Below are 25,792 nucleotides of genomic sequence, written 5' to 3'. Positions count from 1 at the left end.
GATGATCTTAAGGTTCTCATGGGCTCATAGGAGGAGATGCGTTCGGACAGGTAAATTGGACCAGAACCGTTTAGGGCTTTGTAGGTCAAAACCAGCACTTTGAATTGGGCTCGGTAGCATATTGGCAGCCAGTGGAGCTGGCTTAGCAGGGGGGTAGTACGCTCCCTGTAAGCCGCCCCAGTTATTAATCTGGCTGCCGCCCGTTGTACTAGCTGGAGCTTCCGGGCCGTCTTCAAAGGCAGCCCCACGTAGAGCGCGTTGCAGTAATCCAAACGAGCTGTAACCAGAGCGTGGACCACCGTGGCCAAGTCAGACCTCCCAAGGAACGGGCGCAGCTGGCGCACAAGGCGGAGTTGTGCGAAGGCTCTCCCGGCCACCGCTGAAACCTGAGGCTCCAGGCTCAGCGATGAGTCCAAGAGAACCCCCAGACTGCGAACCTGTGTCTTCAGGGGGAGTGTGACCCCGTCCAACACAGGCTGTAACCCTATTCCCCGTTCAGCCCTGCGACTGACCAGAAGGACCTCTGTCTTGTCTGGATTCAGTTTCAATTTGTTAGCCCTCATCCAGTCCGACACAGCGGCCAGACACCGGTTCAGGACCTGGACAGCCTCCTTAGTGACAGGTGGGAAGGAGTGACAGAGCTGGACATCATCTGCGTACAGATGACACCGGACCCCGAAACTCCGAATGATCTCTCCCAACGGCTTCATGTAGATGTTAAACAACATGGGGGACAGTACTGACCCCTGCGGGACCCCACAAGTCAACGGTTGTGGGGCCGAGCAGGCATCCCCCAATGACACCATCTGGGACCGACCCTCCAGGAATGAGTGGAGCCACTGCAGAACAGTACCTCCAAGTCCCATTCCCGCGAGGCGTCCCAGAAGGATACCGTGATCGACGGTATCGAAGGCCGCTGAGAGGTCCAGCAGAACCAGCAGGGACACACTCCCCCTGTCCAGTTCCCGGCGTAGATCATCGACTAAGGCGACCAAGGCTGTCTCGGTGCCATGCCCCGGCCTGAAGCCAGACTGCGCCGGATCCAGAAAATCAGTGTCAACCAAGAATGCCTGGAGTTGCGCAGCCACCACACGTTCCAGGACCTTGCCCAAAAAGGGGAGATTGGAAATAGGCCAATAGCTGTCCAATTGAGTGGGATCTAGTGATGGCTTCTTCAACAGCGGTTTGATCACAGCCAATTTAAGGCTCGCTGGAACAATGCCTTCCCGAAGGGAGGCATTCACCACCACCTTCACCCACTTGGCCAATCCCCCTCTGGCTTCTCTCACCAGCCAGGATGGGCAGGGGTCTAGGATGCATGTGGTAGCCTTTGCCTCTCCAAGCACCTTGTCCACATCCTCGAGCTCAACCAATTGAAATGAATCCATCAAAATAGGACAAGCAGGAGCTCGTGTTACATCCTCGGAAGCTGCCATTAATATGGTGTCAAAGCTAGAGCGGATCAGAGCGACTTTGTCCGCAAAGAACTGAGCAAATGCTTCACAGCGGGCTGCCGAGTTGTCAGGGATCCCATCTTGAGAGATGGGATTCAACAAACCTCTAACAACTCGGAACAGCTCTGCCGGACGGTTCTTTGCGGACGCAATATTAGCTGCAAAGAAAACATTCTTAGCAGCATCTATTGCCGCGGCGTATGCCTTTAAATAAAGGCACAGCCGTGCTCGGTCTGGTTCGTTCTGCTTCAAACGCCACACGCGCTCTAGACCCCTCTTCTTTCGCTTCATCGCTGCCAACTCCTCGGTGAACCAAGGAGATGGTTTAGCTCGGGTACTCGAGAGGGGACGTTCCGGAGCAATCGTGTCTATTGCCCTAGTCGCCTCCTTGTTCCAGAGGGCAACCAGAGCATCGACAGGATCACCAACCGAGGCAGCGGGAAACTCCCCAAGAGCCGTCAGGAATCCATCCGGATCCATAAGCCTCCGGGGGCGGACCATTTTATTAGGTCCTCCACCCCTGCGGAGGTTGGGGGGCACAGCGAGTCTAAACCTGATCAGGTGATGGTCGGTCCATGGCAAAGGAGTGATGGTGAGCTCCTCCACACCACCACCTTCCTCCCATCCCTGGCAGAAAACCAAGTCAAGTGTGTGCCCTGCTCTGTGGGTGGGACCAGATACCAATTGGGACAGCCCCATGGTTGCCATGGTGGCCATGAAGTCCTGAGCTGCGCCAGTCAGGGTGGTCTCCGCATGGACATTGAAGTCCCCCAGCACAATAAGCCGCTGGGACTCCAACGCCAGGCCCGAGACCATCCCCGCTAGCTCAGGCAGGGAGACTGTAGTGCAGCGGGGTGGTCGGTACACTAGCAGAATCCCTAATCTGTCCCGGTCACCCACCCTCAGGTGGACACATTCAAACAAGGTTGACTGCGGGATGGGGCACCTGGTCAGGGGGATGGAATCCTTGTAGACCACTGCGACTCCGCCTCCCCTCCCTCCGGATCTTGGTTGGTCCTGCACGGAGTACCCAGGAGGACAGAGTTGGGTGAGATTAACCCCACCCGCCTCATCCAGCCAGGTCTCCGTTATGCACGCCAGGTCTGCCCGTTCATCCAGGATAAGATCCTGGATAATTGCGGTTTTTCCATTTGCAGACCTGGCGTTCAACAGCACCACCTTTAGTCCGAAGGGACCGCCAGCCCGGATATCCAAATTTACCATATCAGGAGACCGTTTTAAATCTACAAGAAATCTCTCCCTAGGCCGAATTAATTTTGGTCTCCTTTTCCCGCATCTCCTCCTCCCCTGAATAACTTCAATGGGGGCTCCTCGGCTAGCGGACATCCCCCCTCCCTCTACATGGCCCCTCTCCCTATTCTCTAACATCTGGCTAACACTGGCTATAGCTGGAGACAAGAACACTGGCTATAGATGTAGACAAGCCACTCCTTTCTCCCCCCCCCCCCCCTTTAGGAGTTACTAGAATAAAGTGCACTAAAAAGCTTTGTAACTCCCCCCCCCCCCTCCTTAGCTTGATATTAAAGTGCACAGTGCAAAGACAGGGGGGTCTAGTTCATAGGTTCCCATAAAACTCACAGGGAGAGGGGCTCATGGAGAGCTAAAAACAATAATGGGTTCTCAATTAAATGCCAGTAGCTAACGCAGCGTTATACAATTTTAAGAAATAAAGTGGCTCAGTGCTATGATATAAAAAATCAGGACGGGTTATGGCTATATACTGGGTCGGTAACAGGCCCCCTCTCCCCAAAACTCCACGGGTTAGTAGGAAGTTTTCCTACTAAACTTCCAGATTCCTTCCAAAAATCTTGGGATTCCATTGTATTTTTCCACCCCATTGCTACAAACTCAGCAGAATATTGGCAATCTCCAGCCATGACTCAGTTCTGTGTTTTGAGCCAAGCATCCACTTAGCTTAATATGGGAGAACCTTTTCCCCGATGAGCTGTAATTTATCCCTTGTGAGTTAGTCTCACTGCAGATGAGGTGTATCTGTTTTCGTGGCCATATTCTATATGCTCTCAATTGGGCCGCATCCACTTTTGGCTGCAGATTTCTAGTGCTGAGAAAGCAGCAAAAATAATTTGTTGTCACTACAATGTTGTTCTTGTGAGCTTTTCAGTCATTTCAATCCTAAAGGGAAGCTATCATGGGTTTTTCTTGATAAGATTTGTTCAGAGGGGAGTTGCCATTACCTTCTTTTGCATCTGAGTGAGTGTGACTTGCTTGCAGGCACCTAATAGTTTTAATGACAAGTTGGGTTTCTCCATCACTTACCTATCTATGATATTGTTGTAACAAATTAAAAATGGTAGATATTTTTTTTAAACCACTCCTTTGGTATAGCAAAACATTTCCTGCTTTAACTAAGATGTTATACAGCTACTGTTTGCTCTGACATTCTTGTTATTGTGTGCCTCCAAGTCATTTTGACTTACGGTGAGCCTAAGACAACCTTCTCATGGGGTTTGCTTGGCAATAATTATTCAGAGGAGATTTGCTTTTGCCTTGAAGCAAATACATACACCCCAAACAAATCTTGCTAATAAAATCCCTTGAGACCGCTTGAATTTGGAAACAATGAGAAGCTCTGCAACAGTAATAGCCTATTTGAGTTCTTTTTTCTCCATTTCTTTGCTACCAAAGAATAGTTCAACCCCTGTAATACTTCCCTCCCTTTTAATTTCCATCTGTGTGGTAGAACAAATGCCAACTGGGCAAATGGATTTCCATTTTTCATATTAATGTCTATCAGTGCCACTTTTCAAGCTGGTTTAAGGCCAGTTCAAGGCACTATGCTTGTCTAAGCAAAGCAAACAATGGCATCTTTCCCTTCCCATGGCCAGCAAATGAATCCAACTTTGAGGGCTGCGCCTGGTGTTCCTCCAACCAGCTAATGTTGAGTGTTATAAAAGGATAGCAAATTATTATTTACTTCTTGTTGTGATTTGTTCATTTATTTTGCTAAAGGCATCCCATCCTATCTGATCTCAAAAGCTAAGCAGGGGCATCCCTGGCTAGTATTTGGTTGGGAGACAATCAGCAAATAGAAGAAACTGTAGGCTATTTCAGTTGGCCCTAAGCATCCATGGATTTTGCACCTATGAATTTCACCATCTGCAACTTGAAAATATTTTCCATCTTATGTAAGGCAGTGGTTCTCAACCTGTGGGTCCTCAGGTGTTTTGGCCTAAAACTCCCAGAAATCCCAGCCAGTTGAAGGCCAAAACATCTGGGGACCCACAAGTTGAGAACCACTGATATAAGGGACCACATTTTGTTATGCCATTATCTATAATGGGATAAATATCAACAGAGTTTGGTGTCCACAGGGGATCCTGAAGCCAAACCCCAGCAGAAACCAAGGACATTTCAGAGGAAAGTACTGGTTGAACCACTTCTAAATCTTCCTTGACTAAGAAAACCCTATGAAATTCATGGAGTCACCATAAGTTGTCAGGTAACACATGCAACTTAATTATCAGAAACCTGAAAGATTGTTGTATTATGGCATTTACAACATACATGGAATCATGGAATCATAGAGTTGGAAAAGACCTTATGGGCCATCCAGTTCAACCCCATTCTGACAAGAAGCAGGAAAATCACTTTTAAAGCACTCCCGACAGATGCCCATCCAGCCTCTGTTTAAAAGCCTCCAAAGAAGGAGCCTCCACCACACTCCAGGGCAGAGAGTTCCACTGCTGAACAGCTCTCACAGTGAGGAAGTTCTTCCTAATGTTCAAGTGGAATTACTTTTCCTGTAGTTTAACACCATTGTTCCGCATCCTAATCTGCAGGGCAGCAGAAAACAAGCTTGCTCCCTCCTCCCTATGACTTCCCCTCACATATTTATACATGGCTATCATTTCTCCTCTCCGCCTTCTCTTCATGCTATCCCCAGGCAGTTTGGGAGAGAAGTAGAGTATGCATTAATAAATGATGAATATATGTAATTCCCCAAGTCTTTCCAGCGGGTCTTAATACCCTTAATGGCACCAGATCCCTTCTGATCTTGGACGCTAAGCAGGTCCAGCCCTGTTGACTGCTTGGATGGGAGACCACCAACCAATTCCAGGTGCTGCGGGCTGTGTTCAGAGGAAGAAACTGACAAACTGTCTCTGAGTATCCTTTGCCTAAGAAATTCTGTGAAATTTATGGAGGCTCCATAAATGACATGAAGGCACATACATAGGAGAGTTACTACTAGGACTTTCTGCCCCATGAACCAAAATAACTTGGACACAGCATATTATTTGAGAACACAGAACTGCTGGACCATTCTGGCAACCACCATGTCAGACTTCACAGAGAAGCCATTGAAATTCACAAGCATGTGGATAATTTCAACAGAAAGGAGGAAACCATGAAAATGAACAAAATCTGGCTACCAGTATGAAAAAAAACCCTCTAAAATCAGGACAGCAAATAAAAAGCAACACTAAAAAAAGGGGGGGATTCCAGACAGGAAACAATCAGGACCAGGTAATACCTCCCCCCCCCCAAAAAAAAAGATTCCCCCAGGCAGGAAGCAGCCAGTCCTTGAAACTGCAAAGCCATTCAATGCTAATCAAGGTGGCCAATTGCAACATTCGCACTTCCTTCAAACGTACAAGAGTTCTTTCTCCCATTCTGGACATTCCACAGATATATAAACATCCACTTACCTAGTTTCCAACAGACCTCACAACCTCTGAAAAGGCCTGCCACAGATGTGGGCGAAATATCAGGAGAGAATGCTTCTGGAACATGGCAATATGGCCCGGAAAACTCACAGCAACCCACTGATTCTGGCCATGAAAGCCTTCGACAACACATTAACTTGAATTTGGCACTTCGTGTGTATGGGAGAGTCATGTACTATTCAGCCTCAGGCAGCAAAATGTCTTGGGTCAGCCAATCTGAATTAAACCATTCCTTTCCCACATTGCTTGAGTTTGGTTGGATAATTTCAAAGGTTCTGAACATATCTTGCTATTTTCTTCCTTTAACTGAGAGGACTGGCTGGATCCTGAAGGAATCAATGTACCGTATATACTCGAAGATAAGCCGAGTTTTTCAGCCCTTTTTTTAGCTGAAAAAGCCTTCCTCGGCTTATAATGGGGTCAAGGCCGGGCAACAGAACCTGGAGGCCATTTCTTGCAATATATGATATATTTCTCTCTTACTCTCCCTTATCAGTGTATTTGTATTTCCAAACAAAGAAAATGTTTTGAAAAGGGAACAAAGCCCTTGCAAGTCAGGAAGAAGAAAAATATATATCCATTAATCTTATAAAAGCATTTTCCCCTGAAATATTTGTTAAACTCTCCTACAGATATATAGGCATTAACCCCCTGAATGCATTTGCAATCCCTATGCACTTATATATCTGTATCTATCTATATGCATTAATTTTATATATGAATTTTCCCCTCATATGTTTTCAGGTCTTTGCAAATCCTATATACATATACATAGATCCATGTACCTGTATATCTATATCCATATATATATACATTATTTAACCTACTGATGCCTCGATTAATGTAATTTTGTTGGTATCTATTTTTATTTTGAAATTTACCAGTAGCTGCTTCATTTCCCACCATCGGCTTATACTCGGGTCAATAAGTTATCCCAGTTTTTTTGTGGTAAAATTAGGTGCCTTGGCTTATATTCAGACTGGCTAATACTTGAGTATATAATGTAATTTCCTTCAAGCTGTATAAATTGTTGCCTCTTTATTATAAAGGCCAGTCTTCTTATTTGAAAAGCTATCAAAGGCCAGTCCTTTCTTTATTTCATTTTTGGTCAGTCTTTGAAAAGCTGTCCTTTCCACTTTTGGAATGCTACCCTTACAAATATAATTTGTTTGATCCAGTGCATAAAAAGTAACCCACTGCTGTTACCAATTACAACAACCAAAAGAAGCAAATTGTGCACTTTGTTGCACTATTGTTATTTTTGCAATCCTTGGGGTATTTTTTTTCCTCCGAGGGGAAAGACTCATAGAATGGGTAAGAGAATTGCCTCAAACATACAACGTGTGTGTTAAAATGCTCTTTTAAAGCGATTAGAAGTTAGTGCACTTACAAAGTAAATTCCTCCTTGCTTGTTCCATTGTGTTTTTTTTAATGAGAAAAACTGCATTAATTAATTGTGACTTGCTTTCAAGCAAGCTCCAATTTATGGCAAGTTTTCTTCAAAGGAGGTTGCCATTACCTTCACCTGAGGTTGAGAGAGTGTGACCAGGGTCATTCAGTGGGTGTTGGTGCCCAAGCAGAGATTTGAACTCATCTCCAGAGTCATAAGGCTCAAACCACTGGGCCACACTAGCAATGTAACCTTGTGACTCCTTACTTTCACTGTTTAAAGAAAAAAGACTACGGATTTTGAATTTCCACTAGCCACCTGCTTCAATATATATAAATTTTCTAATTTTTCATTTGTATATAATATATCAAGTTGCTTCCAGGGACACTGCATGGTTTTAAGTGGTTCCCAGCCTCTAGTCCTCTGGATATTGTTGTTGTTGTTGTTATTATTTTGTACACAAGTTCCCATAATTGCTGATAATTGGCTAAGGGTTCTGACAGTTGAAGTTCCAAAGACCTGGAGGACTAAAGGTTGAGAACAGTAATTTGATTTGTTGTCGAGAGCTTTCATGACCGGAATCACTGGATTGCTGTGAGTTTTCCGGGCTGTATTGCCATGTTCCAGAAGCTTTCTCTCCTGATGTTTCGCCCACATCTATGGCAGGAATCCTCAGAGGTTGTGATGTATGTTGGAAAATAGGCAAATGGGATTTATATACGTGTAGAAAGGCCAGTTGACTGACACCTCCCAACAAAGGATTCCCTCAGGCAGGAAGCAGCCAGGCTTTGAATCTGCAAGGCTATTAAATTTATTTATTTTATTTATTTACAGTATTTATATTCTGCCCTTCTCACCCCGAAGGAGACTCAGGGCGGATCACATTACACATACCTTCAATCCCTTAACATAGAACAAAGATAAAGACAAACACGGGGCTCCAAGCTGGCCTTGAACTCATGACCTCTTGGTCAGAGTGATTTGTTGCAGTGGCTGCAGCTGGTTGCTCAACAGCCTGCGCCACAGCCCGGGCTAATGCTAATCAAGGTGACCAACTGCAACATTCACACTTGCCTCAAGCAGACAAGAGTTCTTTCTCTCAACCTGGACTTTCCACAGATATATAAACCCCACTTGCCTAGTTTCCAACAGACCTCTTAACCTCTGAGGATGCTGGCATAGATTTGGGCAAAATGTCAGGAGAGAATGCTTCTGGAACATGGCTATACAGCCTGGAAAACTCACAGCAATCCAGTAATTTGATTGTTAGCAGCTTATTTTTCAATTTTATTTTTACTTATTTTAACTGTAGCATTGAGTTCAACTCTGTGCATTTTTTCATTGTTGTGGTTTTTAAACTGTGAGCTGATTTGGTTCCCAATTCTGGAGAAAGTAGGATATAAAATAAGTAAAATAAGAATATTCCTGCGAGGCAAGGGGATGAACTGGCGGGCCCTTGTGGTCTCTTCCAACTCTGTGATGCAACAACAACAACAACAACAACAGCAGCAGCACAAGTTTATAATCCTTTATCTGAAATGTTTGGGCACAAATAGCCTTTGGCTCCTTCAAACAGGTGGGTTTGCTCACACTATAGAAACTGCATGTGTCAATTGAGCTTTCCTTATCTAAAATGCATAAGACCAGAAATGTTTTGGATTTATTTTTTACTCAGATTATGAATTTTTGTATTTGCATATAGATATATAATGAAATAGGGGCTTCCGGTGGCACAGTGTGTTAAAGCACTGAGCTGCGGAACCTGCAGACTGAAAGGTCCCATGTTCGAATCCTGGGAGCGGAGTGAGCGCCCGCTGTTAGCTCCAGCTTCTGCCAACCTAGCAGTTCGAAAACATGTAAATGAGAATAGATCAATAGGGACCGCTCCGACGGGAAGGTAACGGCATTCCATGCAGTCATGCCGGCCACATGACCTGGAGGTGTCTATGGACAACACCGGCTCTTTGGCTTAGAAATGGAGATGAGCACCAACCCCCAGAGTTGGACACAACTGGACTTAACGTCAGGGGAAACCTTTACCTTTATATAATGAAATATCTTGGAGATGGCATCCAAGTCTGAACATGAAATTCATTTATGTTTCGCATAGCCTTCCACACATAGCGTGGAGGCCATTTCAGTACAGTGAAGCATCAGAAGGCAAAGATGTGAACATATAACTCACCTCCTGGGAACGCTGCGTTGAAATCCCAGGTGGGGTTTATATGTGTGTAGAAAGGCCAGCTGACTTACACCTCCCAACAAAGCATTCCCACAGGAAAGAAGCAGCCAGGCTTTGAATTGGCAAGGCCATTAAATACTAATCAAGGTGGCCATTTGAAACATTCACACTTGCCTCAAGCAGACAAGAGTTCTTTCTCCCACCTTGGACTTTCCACAGATATATAAACCCCACTTGCCTAGTTTCCAACAGACCTCACAACCTCTGAGGATGCCTGCCACAGACGTGGGTGAAATTTCAGGAGAGAAAGCTTCTGGAACATAGCCATACAGCCTGGAAGACTCACAGCAATCAATCATCCTTTCCTTTCCTTTTTCCTTTCCTTTTTCCTTTCCTTTCCTTTTTCTTTTCCTTTCCTTTTTCCTTTCCTTTTTCCTTTCCTTTTTCCTTTCCTTTTTCCTTTCCTTTCCTTTTTCTTTTCCTTTCCTTTTTCCTTTCCTTTTTCCTTTCCTTTCCTTTTTCCTTTCCTTTCCTTTCCTCTCCTTTTTCCTTTCCTTTCCTTTCCCTTCCCTTCCCCTCCCTTCCTTCCTTCCTTCCTTCCTTCCTTCCTTCCTTCCTTCCTTCCTTCCTTCCTTCCTTCCTTCCTCTTCCCTTCCTTCCTCTTCCCTTCCTTCCTTCCTTCCCTTCCTCCCTTTCCTTCCTTCCTTTCTTCCTTCTTTCCCTTCATTTCCTCCCTTCCCTTCCCTTCCTCCCTTTCCTTCCTTCCTTTCTTCCTTCCTTCCCTTCATTTCCTCCCTTCCCTTCCCTTCCTTCCTTCCTTCCTTCCTTCCTTCCTTTCTTCCCAGGGCTGTTCTTAAGCCCGACCGGCAGGGGGCGCGCTAGCGCATCTCCTTGCCGTAGCAAGGCGGCCGCAGCGTGGAGGCGTGGGAGGCGTCGTCTGTCTGTCTGTCTTTCGGCCTCTTGCCTTGCCTTGCCTTGCCTGTCATTCCAGCCTGAGACGGAGGCGGCCTTGGTGCCCTTACCGGCTGGCCTTGGACCCGGCTTCTGCAGCCACTGGCTATTCATTGGGTCCCTCCCTCCTTCCCTCCCTCTCCAAGAGGCATTTCTACAAGGAGCGCCCCCGAAACACCTCCAGAGCCCACCGCTCAAGGTAAAAGGAGATGCCACCTTAATGCCCCCCTTCCTCCCTTTTTGCTGCCCACCTGGCTGGCTGTGCGCCTAGAATGAATGCAGCTCGTCCCCGCTTGAACTGCAACGGCTCAGTGCTATGACATTTGGGGTTTTGCAAGATCTTTCGCCTTTTCTGCAACCCTTGGGATTCCAGAGCAGAAAAAGTGGTGCCAAACTGCATTAATTCCACCGTGTAGATGCACCCCAGGAAAGAGATGCAAGAGGCACAGGTTTAATGATTATGTGTTGGGACTTTCCTGCCTGCCTTTTCATCTTTGCCTTTGGATACTCTGCCCATCCCATTTCCAAACTTTTGACCTTCTCTCTCTGCAAACAGAAGATAGCTTTACAATGTTTGGTGTGGATCTATCTTTAGCTATAATATTTTATTATTGTTGGGTTACTGTGAGTTTCCCGGGCTGTCTGGCCATGTACCAGAAGCATTCTCTCCTGACGTTTTGCTTGCATCTATGTCAGGCATCCTTAGAGGTTGTGAGGTCTGTTGGAAACTAGGTAAGTGGGGTTTATATATCTGTGGAATGATGTCCAGGGTGGGAGAATGAACTCTTGTCTGTTTGAGGCAAGTGTGAATGTTGCAACTGGCCACCTTGATTAGCATTGAATAGCCTTTCAGCTTCAAAGCCTGGCTGCTTCTTGCCTGGGGGAATCCTTTGTTGGGAGGTGTTAGCTGGCCCTGAAAGTTAACCCTCTGCATCCATTGATTCAAGCTTTAACCCTGAAAACAGTAATAACAAATATCCAAAAATGCAAACTTTATTTGGCCGTTTTATATCAGGGATACTAATTTCTATGTCATTGTATATAATAGAAGTTGAGCATTCATGGTGTCTGTACCCACAGATTCAACCATCCATGGCTTGAAAGTTCCAAAATTAATTTAAAAAATAATAATAACCCCCCAAAACAAACTTTCCTTTTGCCATTTCAATATAAAGAATATAAAGATTACTATTTTCAATGCTATTGCTTATAATGGGAGTTGAATCTGTGGATTTTAATATCTACTGAGGTCCTGAATCAAACTCTTAGGGGATAGCAGGGGTTCACTGTACATATACTGTAATATAAAAATGTATCTTTCTAATTACATAACACTTGATCAGATTAGCTGTCCACCATAATTTTTGAGGTTCTACTGGTTGATGATACGGAGCTATCCCTTCCTTGGACCTGGATTTATACTACTTTTGGAAAGGCACTCTATACATGTTTAGAAGCAGTGTTTTTCACTGGGCTAACCCATGCCAAAATTGGGTCTTGATCAAGAGAGAAAAGCAGAATCATCATAATAATAATGTGCTGCCAAAGGCTTTCATGGCTGGAATCACTGGATTGCTGTGAGTTTTCCGGACTGTATGGCCATGTTCCAGAAGCATTCTCTCCTGACGTTTTGCCTGCATCGATGGTAGGCATCCTCAGAGGTTGTGATGTCTGTTGGAAACTAGTCAAGTGAGGTTTATATACCTGTGGAATAATGTCTTGTCTGTTTGTGAATATTGCCATTGGCCACTTTTGAGATTAGCATTGAATGACCTTGCAGCTTCAAAGTCTGGCTGCTTCCTGCCTGGGGGAATAATAATGACAATAATAATTTGAATGGGATTCTGGAGAAGACTGCTGGTTAAGTGTTCTTCCACGGTGTGTTTTGGCACACTTATGGAAATGTGTCTGCGTAACATGGAAGCGCGTGTTGCTATTCCTGTGTGTTGTGTCGAAAGTCACCTAAAACTGGGTGTGACTCACATGGCACGGCTTTGCACATAGCTGAGGGTTGTGTAGATGTGATGCAATTAGCAATTGTGTGAATGGCCTTTTTAAAAATAAGTTACAGAGACCCATCCGATTGGAGCTGCCCTGGGTGGGTTAAAACCCTCCTTGGGCCTGATGTTGACTTTGAAAATGTCATTCGCATGCATTAATAATAAACCACTCACCTAATCTGACCCAGAGAGCCATTTTATTCCGACTTGGTAGATGTGTAACTTGCATAAACATAGTCCTTCGTGCCTTAAACCTAAGATAAGTAACTTATTGTCACAAATGGAGTCATGTGCAGATAAAAAGCTGGAAAGTTGATGTGATAGATAGGGTAACTTCAACAAAAAGGGGAAAAAATCATTAAAGAAAGTGTAAAGTTAGGAAGAACCTGTTCCTTATCGTTTCCTTATCTGCTAGATAGGACTTCATTTTGCCGCTGCAGAAGCAAACAAAGCAATTTATGGGCTTCAGTCTTATGTACACTTGCCTGTCTGGGAATAAGAACTGTTTAATTTACTCCTAATAGATAGATACACAATTTTTGTTGTTATTACTGTGTGGCTTCAAGTCATTTCTGACTTATGGTGACGCAAAGGCAAACTTATTTTGAGTTTTCTCAGCAAGATTTAAGCAGAAGGGGTTTCACTTTGCCTTCCAGTGTGTTTCCATAACATAGAGATTTGAACTATGAATTCAAGATAGGTGCATTTACACTGTAGTTTGTCACCACTACCATGACACAATGATAGTTTGAGCATTAAACTCAGGGCGCTTCCAGACAGCACTAAGTCACGGGTTTTAAACAGGGTCAAAAATCCCAGGACTTCAGAAGAGGTCCACATACAGACTTGTTTGTCCTGGGATTTCTGCCTTCGTTGTCCAGATTTGCTGCTTCGTTCCAAGGTTTAGAGGCTCCCAAGATGTCCAATGTGAGATTTCTGCTGGAAACCTCGGCAGCTTTTTAAAAAATAAGCCCTGGGATGTGGATATGCGGATATGCGGATCTCTGCAAAAGTTCGGTTCTTTGTCCTGGCCGGAAAAACTGTGCCCTCCAGATGTTTCATGAAGCATCTGCCATACAAACAAACCTATTGAGGTAGGACCACTTCTGCCCAAGTCAGCACTGCACAATGAAACAGGAACACACACTTTCAAGCCAGAAACAGAACTTTGTCAATATTGACACTTTTTAGAGCCAGGCTGCCTGGCCATCTGCCCAGACAGATATGGTTGTGTACTTGTGGCATGCGCCAATAGGGTGCTGTTCCTGGGTTATACATGGCTGTTTCTATTAGCCACCTGCATAATCTTGGTTCTCAGTATTTACATTTCTGTCCGGCACATCCATGTCCCAACAGCCAGTAATACGTTTTTGCCATTTACTAAACTGTAACCATGTTGTCAGCATACACCGAATGAGGAACTGGCATGTATAACCCGGCAACATCATCCTGCTGTTCCCTGGCACAAGTACACCACAAAACCTATCTGCACAGATGGCCATACAAAAGGTCTGACTAACTACAGTAACGATGACATTCTGCTCCTGGTTTGAAAGTGCCTGTTCCTGTTTCATTGTGTACTGCTTAATGGGAAAGTACTTCTTGCACCCCAGGAACTTCATTTTTTTTGCCACAAACTTCATTATACAGGTGAAGGACAAAGTTTCTCTTCCCAGGACAAAGTTTTGTCTTCTACTCAAGTGTCACCTAATTTTTAGGAACTGTTACCAATCAGGAACAAACATCCAAAACCCAGATAAAAAGTTCCATGATTTCCGATTGCAGGGACATAGAGATATGCGAAGATCTGGATATTCGGCGATCGCGGCAATAACGCGATATTCCCGCACCTGGAAATCTCGTGTTTTTTCCTTTTGTAGCAATTCCTTCCAGGTTTACAGAGAACATCGTCTGGCCACCCTCCTGATGCTGCGGGAGCTCCTAGGATAAAGGTACTGTTTGGACAGGCTCCTAGGACACCGTGGGGCCAGGGTTTGAATCCCTTCTCAGTCATGGAAACACAGTGACCTTGGGCAAGTCACACTCTCTCAGTCTCAGAGGAAGTTTGTTTTAGAATAACCACAAGTCAGAAATAACTTGAGAGGCACACAACAATATTTATGATTGGAACCTCCATGTGCAGTGGAAATATATCTGCAAACATACCAGATGGTGAAGGCAAAGGACAGGGACAGGGTCTGTCTTTCTGTTCAGCTGATGAATCCCAAAGTATGTGTAAAGCTGCTACTAGAAACAGAAAATGGACTAGACTTCTGTGGCATTTTTTTCATGTTCTTCCAGCTATGAGTTCAGAATCATAGAATCATAGAGTTGGAAGGGACTTCATGGGCCATCCAGTCCAACCCCATTCTGCCAAGAAGCAGGAAATCCCATTCAAAGCTGATAAGGCTGCTTTTGACCACACAATTAGATTGCATCGAAGCTGAAAAAGTCTCCAAGCCAGGAACTGTACAGGAGCCCAGGAATGCATTTACACTGTAAAATGAGTGCAGTTTTACACCACTTTGACTGCCATGGCTTGATGTTATGGAATCATAGTTTAGTCATATTCCAGCACTCTTTGGCAGAGAAGGCTAAAGACTATGTGAAACTACAACTCCCATGAGTGGCCTTTAGCAGCATGCTCTCTCCATGTGGTTTGTGTCTGATGGCAGGCGAATAGTAAGTAGCTGTTATCTTTGCAACCAAGCTGCCTGACTCACTGCCAAGTTCTAAGAAATGGCATAGATCTCTCAACTGTCAGTACTCCGGGTTCATAAAAGGAACGGCAGAAAAAAGCAAGATAGAGATAGTGCCAAAAAGAGAAGGAAGAGGCACAATTTCTGCAGACTATCATGTGCAATAAATTTTGTAAATAAAGTGACTGGTAGTAGTGAAAAGTCAAACTTCTCTTATCCAGAATTCCAAAATACTTTGAAATTGTTCACATTTGCATTCTGGTGGTTCAATGTACACAAACTTTGTTTCATGCACAAAATTTAAAAAAAATAGGAGTTGCTGAACTTGCTGACCAGCGGTTCAAATCCAGGGAGTGGGGTGAGCTCCCGCTGTTAGCCCCGGCTTCTGCCAACCTAGCAGTTTGAAAACATGCAAATGTGAGTAGATCAATAGGTACCACTTTGGCGGGAAGGTAATAGCACTCCATGCAGTCATGCTGGCCACATGACCTTGGAGGTGTCTATGGACAACACCGGCTCTTCGGCTTAGAAATGGAGATGAGCACCAACCCCCAGAGTCGGACACAAGTAGACTTAATGTTAGGGGAAAACCTTTACCTTTACCTATGACCTCCATATTATGATGAATGAGCAAATGAGCTTCCTGTTTAGAGCTGGGTTTCATCTCCAAGATAGCTTTTTATGTTACTGGACACAAATACCGACATTCCAAAATCCCAAAAAAACTCAGAAATGCAAAAATCTTCTGGTCCATAATATTTTGGATAAAAATACTCAACCTGTACTTAACATTTTCTATAATGTGAGTGAACCCACCTGTTAGCTTATCCAGAGCCATTTGCTATTTGTTCCACCTGCTGTCTGCTCTTGGTACCTTGCACTGTGCCAATGTGTTTAATCCTTTCCTTGCCAAATTAAACACCAAGAAATAGATCTCGTGATGAAGAGGCAGCTAAACTCGTATTGCAGGCAAAAACTTTCTGGACAGAAAAAAAAGATTCATGGTGTTTCTTGGAACAAAACGTTGTCTGGGAGAAATTGCCTTTAGGAGGTGATTTCAAATAGAAGTAGTAGTAGTAATAATAATAATAATAATAATAATAATAACAACAACAACAACTGTATTTATATACTGCCCCATTTCCTCGAGAGGACTCAGGGCAGTTTCCAACATGTGTGCAAAAACACTCAATAGTCAAAAACATCATACAACAACTTAAACATAGTAAACATAATAAAACAACATCATAAGACAGAAACCAAAACAGTTCTATTGAAATGGACACAGTTACAAATCCAATCAATATATTCCATCAAGGAATCAAATACGAAGAATCAGGATGTGAAGGCTTTTCTTTCTCTGCTGCTTAGCAATGCCATTAAGGCAGGACTTTGGGGCAAATATCCTGGATCTTGCTTAATGTGGCTGTTTTACTGGGCCAGTCCTAATCTCAGAATCTGAGTGACCTGAAAGAGCAGAAAATAGTTTACTGCTTTATTATTAGAAGTATTGAATTCTTAACAAGCGGCACTTGTATGGTTTCTTTTGGCCTGGCATGCCCAAAATAACTTGGCCGGCTTTGAGCACTGTATGTACCTTCCTTCCACTTGCCGTGGGGTGTGTCCTTAGTGCCTCTAGCAGCAGCAGAACATTTCTGTCCAGCCCTGCTGATTTACCGTATTTTGAAGTACAGTAAGTATATTACTTTTACTATACACCACCCACCAAAAATGGGAGGCTTCCTGAAAATAGGAGTGTAAAATGCTCTAACTGTGTTGATACTTCCCTGCGGATTTCTGTCTAAGGCATGTTTGCACGTATGTTTTTGGCACATTCAATATGCACACTCTCAGTATGTTTTAGCTGGAGACTTCAAAATATGTGGGAAGTGATATATCTTTGTGCTTTTGTGCTCTGATGGTTTCTGTTGAAAAAAGAGATAGTATCTTGTGGCTATTTTGTGGAGTCATTTGCCAATTTCTAGGGCTAAGAATACTGGCTAGTAGGATTTAGTTTAGGCCAGTAAAGCATAAAACATGTTTCTGAGCTCAGACTCAGTTAACTTGGAAAGAGGGTGGAACAAATTAGTGGAAGATAAGTCTCCCAGTGAGGACCTACATTTCTTCCAGTCTCTTTCCAAGCTAATGGAGTAGGAGCTCAGTAACATGTTTTGTGCTTTTATGTTTGGAAAAGGGTTTTTCTTCTTTTGGACTATAACTCCCTGTGGCTATCCATGATACCTGGAGGATTCTAGAAAAAAGGATTTCCACCCAAACTCTGGTAAGCAACAGGATCTTGTAGTACTTTAGAGCAGTGTTTCTCAAACTCTGCTCCTCCAGGCATTTTGGACTTCAGCTCCCAGAAATCCCAGCCATCTTACCGGCTGTTAGGAGTTGTAGGAACTGAAGTTCAAAACATCTGGAGGAGCACAGTTTGAGAAACTCTGCCTTAGAGAGCTTTTCACACTTTTTAGATATTCATCATTTCACGACATAATAATTTAGTTTTACAGTAGAGTCTCACTTATCCAACATAAACTGGCCGGAAGAATGTTGGATAAGCGAATATGTTGGATAATGTCAGGACCCTGGCTGCAGAGCACCAATAACCTTACACAGAGGCCAGTCTCTATCTAATATCTTTATTAAAGAAATATATAAAATCAATAAAAACAAGTGAAGAATATAGTTCAGAAGCAGACCTTTCAGATGAGGTCAAATATAGTCCAGAAATGTATTGTCCAATATAAGATATTAGAGTTCAAAGTTTTAATCCACTTGACCGAAACACACACTTTGCCAAGCAATAGTGTGGGGAAATAACAGAGTCTTTAAAGTCCAATGAAGCTTGACAACAAGGCTGGAAATAAACTTGATTCTTGACTAGATCCGTGACTGGAGGCAAGACGAACATGAAGCATGAACAGAGTCCGTGGTAAAACCGTGAGACAAGGCAAGGCTTGAAGCTTGATCCGGGAAGCAAGGAACTGGGATTACGAAGTCCACACACGATCTCTCTCCTCAAGCTGATCAATTGACTCCGCAAAGAATCCCTCGCGCCAAACACCTATATTGGGTCTCGTTTTCCCGCCAACAGAACTCTTTCCCTAGAGAACGAGAAGCGAAACCCAACTCTGTCCAGATGCATGACTCCTTAGAATTTCCCAAGGGAAGCAGACCTAATCAGCCATTTGTTTGGCAGCGATTCTCAGGCTTCTCCGATTAGCCTCCCTGACTCCCCTATCTTTAGAATAATTTTCCCTCCTGGAAAACGGGGGGGAGTTCTGCCCAAGGCCTGTTTGGCTGAATTCTTGAGGGCAAACATCAACATCCTGCAGGTGAAGAGACTCCGGCTCTTGCTGAACCGGCGAAAACCCCATGTTTTCCTCTTCGTCTGCCACAATAGTACTAGGAACAGGACTACAAGGCCCATGAGTCATCACAGATAATAAGGAGGCATTAAGGAAAAGCCTATTAAACATCAAATTAGGTTATGATTTTACAAATGAAGCACCAAAACATCATGTTAGACAACAAATTTGGCAGAGAAAGTAGTTCAGTACGCAGTAATGCTATGTAGTAATTACTGTATTTATGAATTTAGCACCAAAATATGATATATTGAAAATATTGACTACAAAAATGCGTTGGATAATCCAGAACGTTGGATAAGTGAATGTTGGATAAGTGAGACTCTACTGTACTAACAAACGGGAGATTAAATCAACACCTTATAAGAGGCATGGACACATACATTAAATTGTAATAAATGAAACATATCACATGATATATTTTTGCTTATTTCAAATAGATTCAGAAGTTTCTCATTAAGTTTGTATCACATACCTATATACTGTAATAATAATAATAATAATAATAATAATAATAATAATAATAATAATAATAATAATAATTTTCACAAAATCACAAGTCGAACACTTCCCAATACATCACACAGTCCTAGACACTTGGGAAATATTCGACTTGTGATTTTGTGAAACAAAATCCAGCATATCTATCTTGTTTGCTGTGTCATACAATAAAATAATAATAATAATAATAATAATAATAATAATAATAATAATAATAATAATAACTTAATTTTTATACCCCATCTCCATCTCCCCTAAGGGACTCGGGGTGGCTTACATGGGGTCAAGCTCAGATAAAAACAATAACAATATAAAACACATCAAAATGGAGAAAAGACATGCACAATTATAAAATTAGAACATTAACATATAAAGATAAAATAGCAAACTTAATAAAACATGATTTAAACACAGAAAGTTTATAAAAACAGACTGGGTAAAGTGCGCCAAGAACTTTCTTACTGTAAGAGCTGTTCAGCAGTGGAACTCTCTGCCTTGGAGTGTGGTGGAAGCTTCTTCCTTGGTGGATTTTAAACAGAGGCTGGATGACCATCTGTCAGGGGTGCTTTGATTGTACTTTTCTTGCGTGGCAGGTGGGTTGGACTAGATGGCCCATGTGGTCTCTTCCAACTCTATGCTTCTAACACAGTAATGTGTCATGGCACACCATTTGGAAAGCTCTGTCTTAGAGACTGAGAGAACAAAGTTGGTATCATAAATAATCATAGATTAAGTCTCCTGGCCATCTGCATACTTAATATATGAAAGCTTGTAATACCAACTTTGTGTTCTCAAGTCTATCCCTACTGCAGAATTACCATTGAACCTCCATATTTGCACGTTTCATTTTTGTGAATTTCAATATGTGCACTCTAGGTCCTCCAGCATGACTGTATGTATGGTTGATATCCACAGCAGAGTTGCAGTGGAGGATCTAGAGCAGTGGTTCTCAAGCTGTGGGTCCCCAGGTGTTTTGACCTACAACTCCCAGAAATCCCAGCCAGTTCGCCAGATGTTAGGATTTCTGGAAGTTGAAGGCCAAAACATCTGGGGACCCACAGGTTGAGAACCACTGGTCTAGAGTCTCCTAGAGCGAACACGTCTCTAGGCATTTGTAGATCCTCCAGTGTGATTCAAAGGTAAACTTGAAACAAGGGTAAACACTGAAAGACCTAGAATTTCATAGAGAGGAGTTCACTCAGGTTAAAAAAATAGTACTTTTTATTCACTATTTTTCAATTTCTGCAGGGACCCTTGCCCCTAACTTCAGAGAATGTGGAAGCCTGACTGTATAGCAGATTAATACCACAATGAAAGTGACCTTAAATTGCAATACTTCTGTAGCATGGGTAGTTTTTCTGTCAGTCTCTAATGTGCTACAACATTACTTGCGTACTGATATTCCAGACTAATTTTGAATTGTGGTGAGCAACAATAGTGTATTCAAGAGGAACACCAATACAGATTATTTATGACTCGTTATGACTGAGCATGTGAATTCCTGCTGTATGAGTCTATCTGAAGCACATTGTGGACCTCCTAGGAACACCAAAGGAAAGTAGAGTCAGACCTTTTCCCTGCTGAATGTCAAGTCTGCCCAGAGGGTAGATGATGCATCCAACTAGCTGAACTGAACAGGTCTGAGATTGCATGGAAACTTGGTGTATATCGCTTTAGGATGCCCAGTGGGAAAACAGGTGTAAGTATATGAAATGATTAAAACAAAACATGATTATTCTGGGAGGACAGAATGTGAAACAGGCTGATTGTTCTGAAAGTTGTTTTTTTTTTTTTTTTGAAATCTAGATTCTAAGAACTAATATATTTTCAGACTTCAGTGCTATCTATCTACCTATCTACCTATGCTCGGAAGGATGGCCAAACATCAAGCCAACCACTAAGTTAGGTAGAAACTAGTGGCGAGGCATTCAGATGACAGAACTGTCTCTGCTTTTCTCCATCTGGCTTCCTTTCATCCTACTATAAGCTAGCTTACTGTCCTCCAATGTAAAGGATGCTCCCATTGTGTGTTTTGTAATACGATTATAGACTGCATCAATAGGACTATAGTGTCTAGATTGAGAGAAGTCGTATTACCACTCTATTCTGTTTTGGTCAGACCTCACCTGGAATCACACAGTGTCCAGTTCGGGGTATCACAATTCAAGAAGGATATTGATAAAGTGGAACATGTTCTGCGGAGGGCAAACAAAATGGTAAAAGGTCTGGAAGCCATGCTGAGCTTGAGGACTGGGTATATTTAGCCTGGAGAAGACCAGATTAATAGGTGACATAATAGCCATGTTGGAATATTTGAAAGGATACCACCTTGAGAAGGAGGCAAGCTCGTTTTCTGCTGCTTTAGAGACTTAGACACGGAGCAATGGATTCAAATGGCAGGGATAGAGATTCTGCCTAAACAGGAGGAAGAGCTTCCTTATGGGTTGCTGTGAGTTTTCCGAGCTATATGGCCATGTTCCAGAAGCATTATCTCCTGGTGTTTTGCCCACATAGATGTGGGTGAAATGTCAGGAGAGAATGCTTTTGGGATATAGCCATACAGCTTGGAAAACTCACAGAAACCTGGTGATTCTGGCCATGAAAACCTTCGACAACACAACTTCCTTATGGTAAGATCTGTTTGGAAATGGATATGCGGCTACCTTGGCGTGTGGTGGAGTCTTCTCCTATGGAGGTGTCCAAAAAGGGCTGGATAGCCATCTGTTGGGAGTGCTTTGATTGTGTATTATGGCATGCAGAATAGGGTTGGACTGTATGGCTCCTGGAATCTCTTCCAACTCTATGAATCTATGACTTAGCTGCTTATCTAATTATCTTACGTCCAAAGAATTGAGAGGGTATTACTTTGCCCTTTGCTTCATAGATATTTGAGATATTTTGGGGATAACCCTGATATGCCCCATTCAGTTCAATCAGGCTTATTCTCAGGTTTTGAGTCTCTCTACTACAGGTAAAATAACCTACAGACTCAGGTAAAGAAATACATGTGGACACACAGTACTGTATCCCATCTTTCCTTTCCACTTTTACAAAAAGTGACCTTCACTTCACTGTATTCAAAATAGTTAATCTTATTGTTGATTAGATTGTACTTTAACAGATTAGCTGCAACTCAGACAAGTTCGGCACCAATGACTAATACATTGTCCCTGCCAAGATACAAAAATAAATCCTATGGTACCTGGCCAAAATACATGAATTAGGATCACATATTTTCCCAACCTACACAAGTCTTTCCTACTCTGAAACCCTCCAGACATTTTGGGCTCCATTTCCTATTATTCCTCATTAGTGGCAATGCTTGACGAGTAGATGGGAGTTAGACTCCAACATGAAAGCCTTCTACAACACAGACTCCAACACTGTCCTCACTGTGGAAGAACATGTGGGTCAAGAATAGGGCTCTACAGTCACCTACATACCCACCACCAGGACATTACACTTGGAAGGCCATCATACTCGAACAATGAGGGATCACCTAAGTACTAAGTAAGACTCAAACACATAACAAGAGTATTATAATGAGGAAGATCAGTTTCCCAAACCAATGGAACAACATAGTACAGTTATCATTTCAAATTGAGGTCTTCCGATGCTTCATTATTTAGTATATTAAAAATGGTCTATGCAAATAGAGAACAGGACATCTAAGACTGCATTGGGTCTCTGTAGCTCTGGTAACATATCTGGGCCAAAGGGTTGTGATTACCTTTGCTGCATGCCAAAGACTTGGTGATGATTCTTTCTGTTCCCTCTCAATCTCAACAGCGTGTTCCCATCACTTGCATGCTTACCATGCCCAGCATGGACTTTGTCTGTTATGTGTATTACAATGGATTAGTTTATCTTGGGAACATGTCCATGGTTGTACTGTGCCTCCTGTGCTCTGACACTTGGAGATATATCTCTTCCCCATTGTGTTCCAGTCTGGAAGAAAGGTTGGCTATAAATACAGTAATGGATGGATGAAGGTACAAAGTTGGTACAAAGTTGACTTAGCAATGATTTATATGATAGGCTACTGATGCTCAAAGGAGCCACATTGGTTGGAATGGAACTAGTTTAAGAATTCCTAACAGCCTGTCCTAAGGCTACACAGAAGTATGAATAGCTTCCTGTGCAAACTCCATTTTCTTCTGTCTGCTCAGATAAATGTATCCAATATGGACCATACCTTGGCCTGGTTCTGGCGTCTCCTGTGGATCCTGATGCTGTGGTATTTGCCTCCACGAGAAGTCCATGGCTTCTTCCCCAACTTCTGGTCCCGCACCATGGCTTTCACGTGGGGGTCCACCACCCACCAAGACATGACCGAAGATGCCATTCTGAATGTCACCATCCGCCTCTTTGCAGAGATGCCGCCTTTCGTCAAGGGGAAGCGCTTCCGAGAGGAAGACTTCAAGGTGAGAGGGAACAGAGTCTCTGGACACGTGGTTACAGACTTGTGGTTCTTCCAAAATGAAAAAGGGGATATTAATAGAGAAAGAACCCTTTTAAACTGGTCTCTTGTTGTGTGATTGATGGGGATTGTAGTCCAACTCAACTGAAGGGTGGAGGGTGTGGTTACTTCTAATACAGTAAAAGCCGAAATGTGTTGCCTGTTGTGTTCAGCACCCTCGTCACCTCCATTGGTGAGGCCACTGGAATAGCAGTGTTGTTGTGTGTTTTCAGGGCTGTATGGCTAAGTTCCAGAAGCATTCTCTCCTGACGTTTCACCCACATCTATGGCAGGCATCCTCCGAGATACAACCTCTGAGGATGCCTGCCATAGATGTGGGCAAAACATCAGGAGAGAACGCTTCTGGAATATGGCCATACAGCCCAGAAAACACACAACAAACCTGTGATTTCGGCCATGAAAGCCTTTGACAACGTACTGGAATAATCTTTCCCCACTTTTCAAGGGAGAAGTATTGGTTGAAATGTTTACTTTATTTAAATGATGATCCACAAAGTTTGCTTCCAAACCAGCACATGGAAATGTTACACTTTTCACTACAACTCCCAGAATCTCCCAATCAAAATGGCCCGTTTGAGGATTTTGGTAGCTAGAACCCACAAAAATTACACTATGTAATAAAATTTGAAAAATTTTCTATTCCTGGTTTGAATGTATTTTATATTGAATTGTGTGGTACTTATTTTGAAAGTAGTTGCTATACTCCAGAAACTTTGTTTTTGTGGCTGCCACAAACTATATTGAATTGGTTGAGACTAAGTGAGTTATTCACTGACAAACTGTAGCAAAATGTGTTGCAGGATGTCCCACAGAAACAAAGATTTCACATTGTCAAAGGCTTTCATGACAGGGATCGCTGGGTTGCTGCGAGTTTTCTGGGCTGTATGTTCATTTATTTATTTATTTACAGCATTTATATTCCGCCCTTCTCACCCCGAAGGGGACTCAGGGCGGATCACATTACACATATAGGCAAACATTCAATGCTTTTTTAACATAGAACAAAGACAAGATAAACATAGGCTCCAAGCGGGCCTTGAACTCATGACCTCCTGGTCAGAGTGATTCATTGCAGCTGGTTACAGTTGGCTTGCTCTCCAGCCTGCGCCACAGCCCGAGCCTATGTTCCACGTGGGGTAAATGTTGCAATTGGCCAGCTTGATTAGCATTGAATAGCCTTGCAGCTTCAAAGCCTGGCTGCTTCCTGCCCGGGGGAATCCTTTGTTTGTAGGTGTCAGTTGGCCCTGACACCTGTCTTGATTTCTCCTGTTTTCTGAGTGTTGCTCTTTATTTACTGTCCTGATTTTACAGTTTTTTTAAAAATACTGGTAGCCAGATTATGTTCATTTTCATGGTTTCCTCCTTTCTGTTGAAATTGTCCAATTGCAACATTCACACTTGCCTCAAACAGACAAGAGTTCTTTCTCCCACCCTGGACATTCCAAAGATATATAAACCCCACTTGCCTAGTTTCCAACAAACCTCACAACCTCTGAGGATGCCTGCCATAGATGTGGGTGAAACGTCAGTAGAGAATGCTTCTGGAACATGGCCATATAGCCTGGAAAACTCACAGCAACCCAATGATTTTGCCATTTAATAAACGTTGTCCATGTTCATATGATAGAACCAACTAGGAAATTACATTTATAACCCAGGAACAAAAATTGTGTTAAATTGTATAACACTGAGTTTATCTATGTTTCATGACCAAAGGGAGATCAGCTCTTCTTATTTTTTGCTTCTTCTTCCTTATCTTTTTCTAGGACAAGACTCTTTTGGCTGATGATATCTTTGCTGCTTTCTACGGCCCCAAGGTATCTGTCAAGCGCTTCCGCGGGGCCATTGCCCAAGTGGCCAATGCCAATGCCGCCATGGACTTCGAGAATACCACTCGAGATGATCCGGTGCTCCACTTCGATTCAGAGCTCATCTTCTCCAGCAATGCCTGGCTGTTGCAAATGCGCAAGGAGATCCTTCAGGCCATACGCTCGGAGCAGTACGGCATCGCGCGGGACAAGCTGGGGCAGCTACTCCATTCCTTACAGGTGCTAATAC

At 43.3% G+C, this 25,792-nt stretch overlaps 1 protein-coding gene across 3 annotated transcripts in view; it reads left to right on the top strand.

The window, feature by feature from the left end:
• The first annotated feature begins 10,634 nt into the window (after positions 1-10,634).
• Positions 10,635-25,792, top strand: part of vwa7 (von Willebrand factor A domain containing 7) — a 56,528-nt gene continuing 41,370 nt past the window's right edge. The window contains exons 1-3 of one of the 3 annotated variants that reach the window (XM_008121548.3): positions 10,635-10,882; positions 23,424-23,678; positions 25,501-25,782. In XM_008121548.3, the coding sequence (XP_008119755.2) occupies positions 23,439-23,678; positions 25,501-25,782 (522 nt within the window). In that variant the 5' untranslated portion in view covers positions 10,635-10,882; positions 23,424-23,438. Of the gene's footprint in view, positions 10,883-10,914; positions 11,416-17,055; positions 17,076-23,423; positions 23,679-25,500; positions 25,783-25,792 lie in introns of those variants that run through there. The other 2 variants (XM_062969519.1, XM_062969520.1) reach the window with 2 other exon arrangements.

This window comes from Anolis carolinensis, chromosome 2 (assembly GCF_035594765.1).
Source record: "Anolis carolinensis isolate JA03-04 chromosome 2, rAnoCar3.1.pri, whole genome shotgun sequence".
NCBI lineage: Eukaryota > Metazoa > Chordata > Lepidosauria > Squamata > Dactyloidae > Anolis > Anolis carolinensis.
The sequence above is the reverse complement of the archived record's forward strand: the minus strand, read 5'-3'. Positions and strand labels throughout refer to the sequence as shown.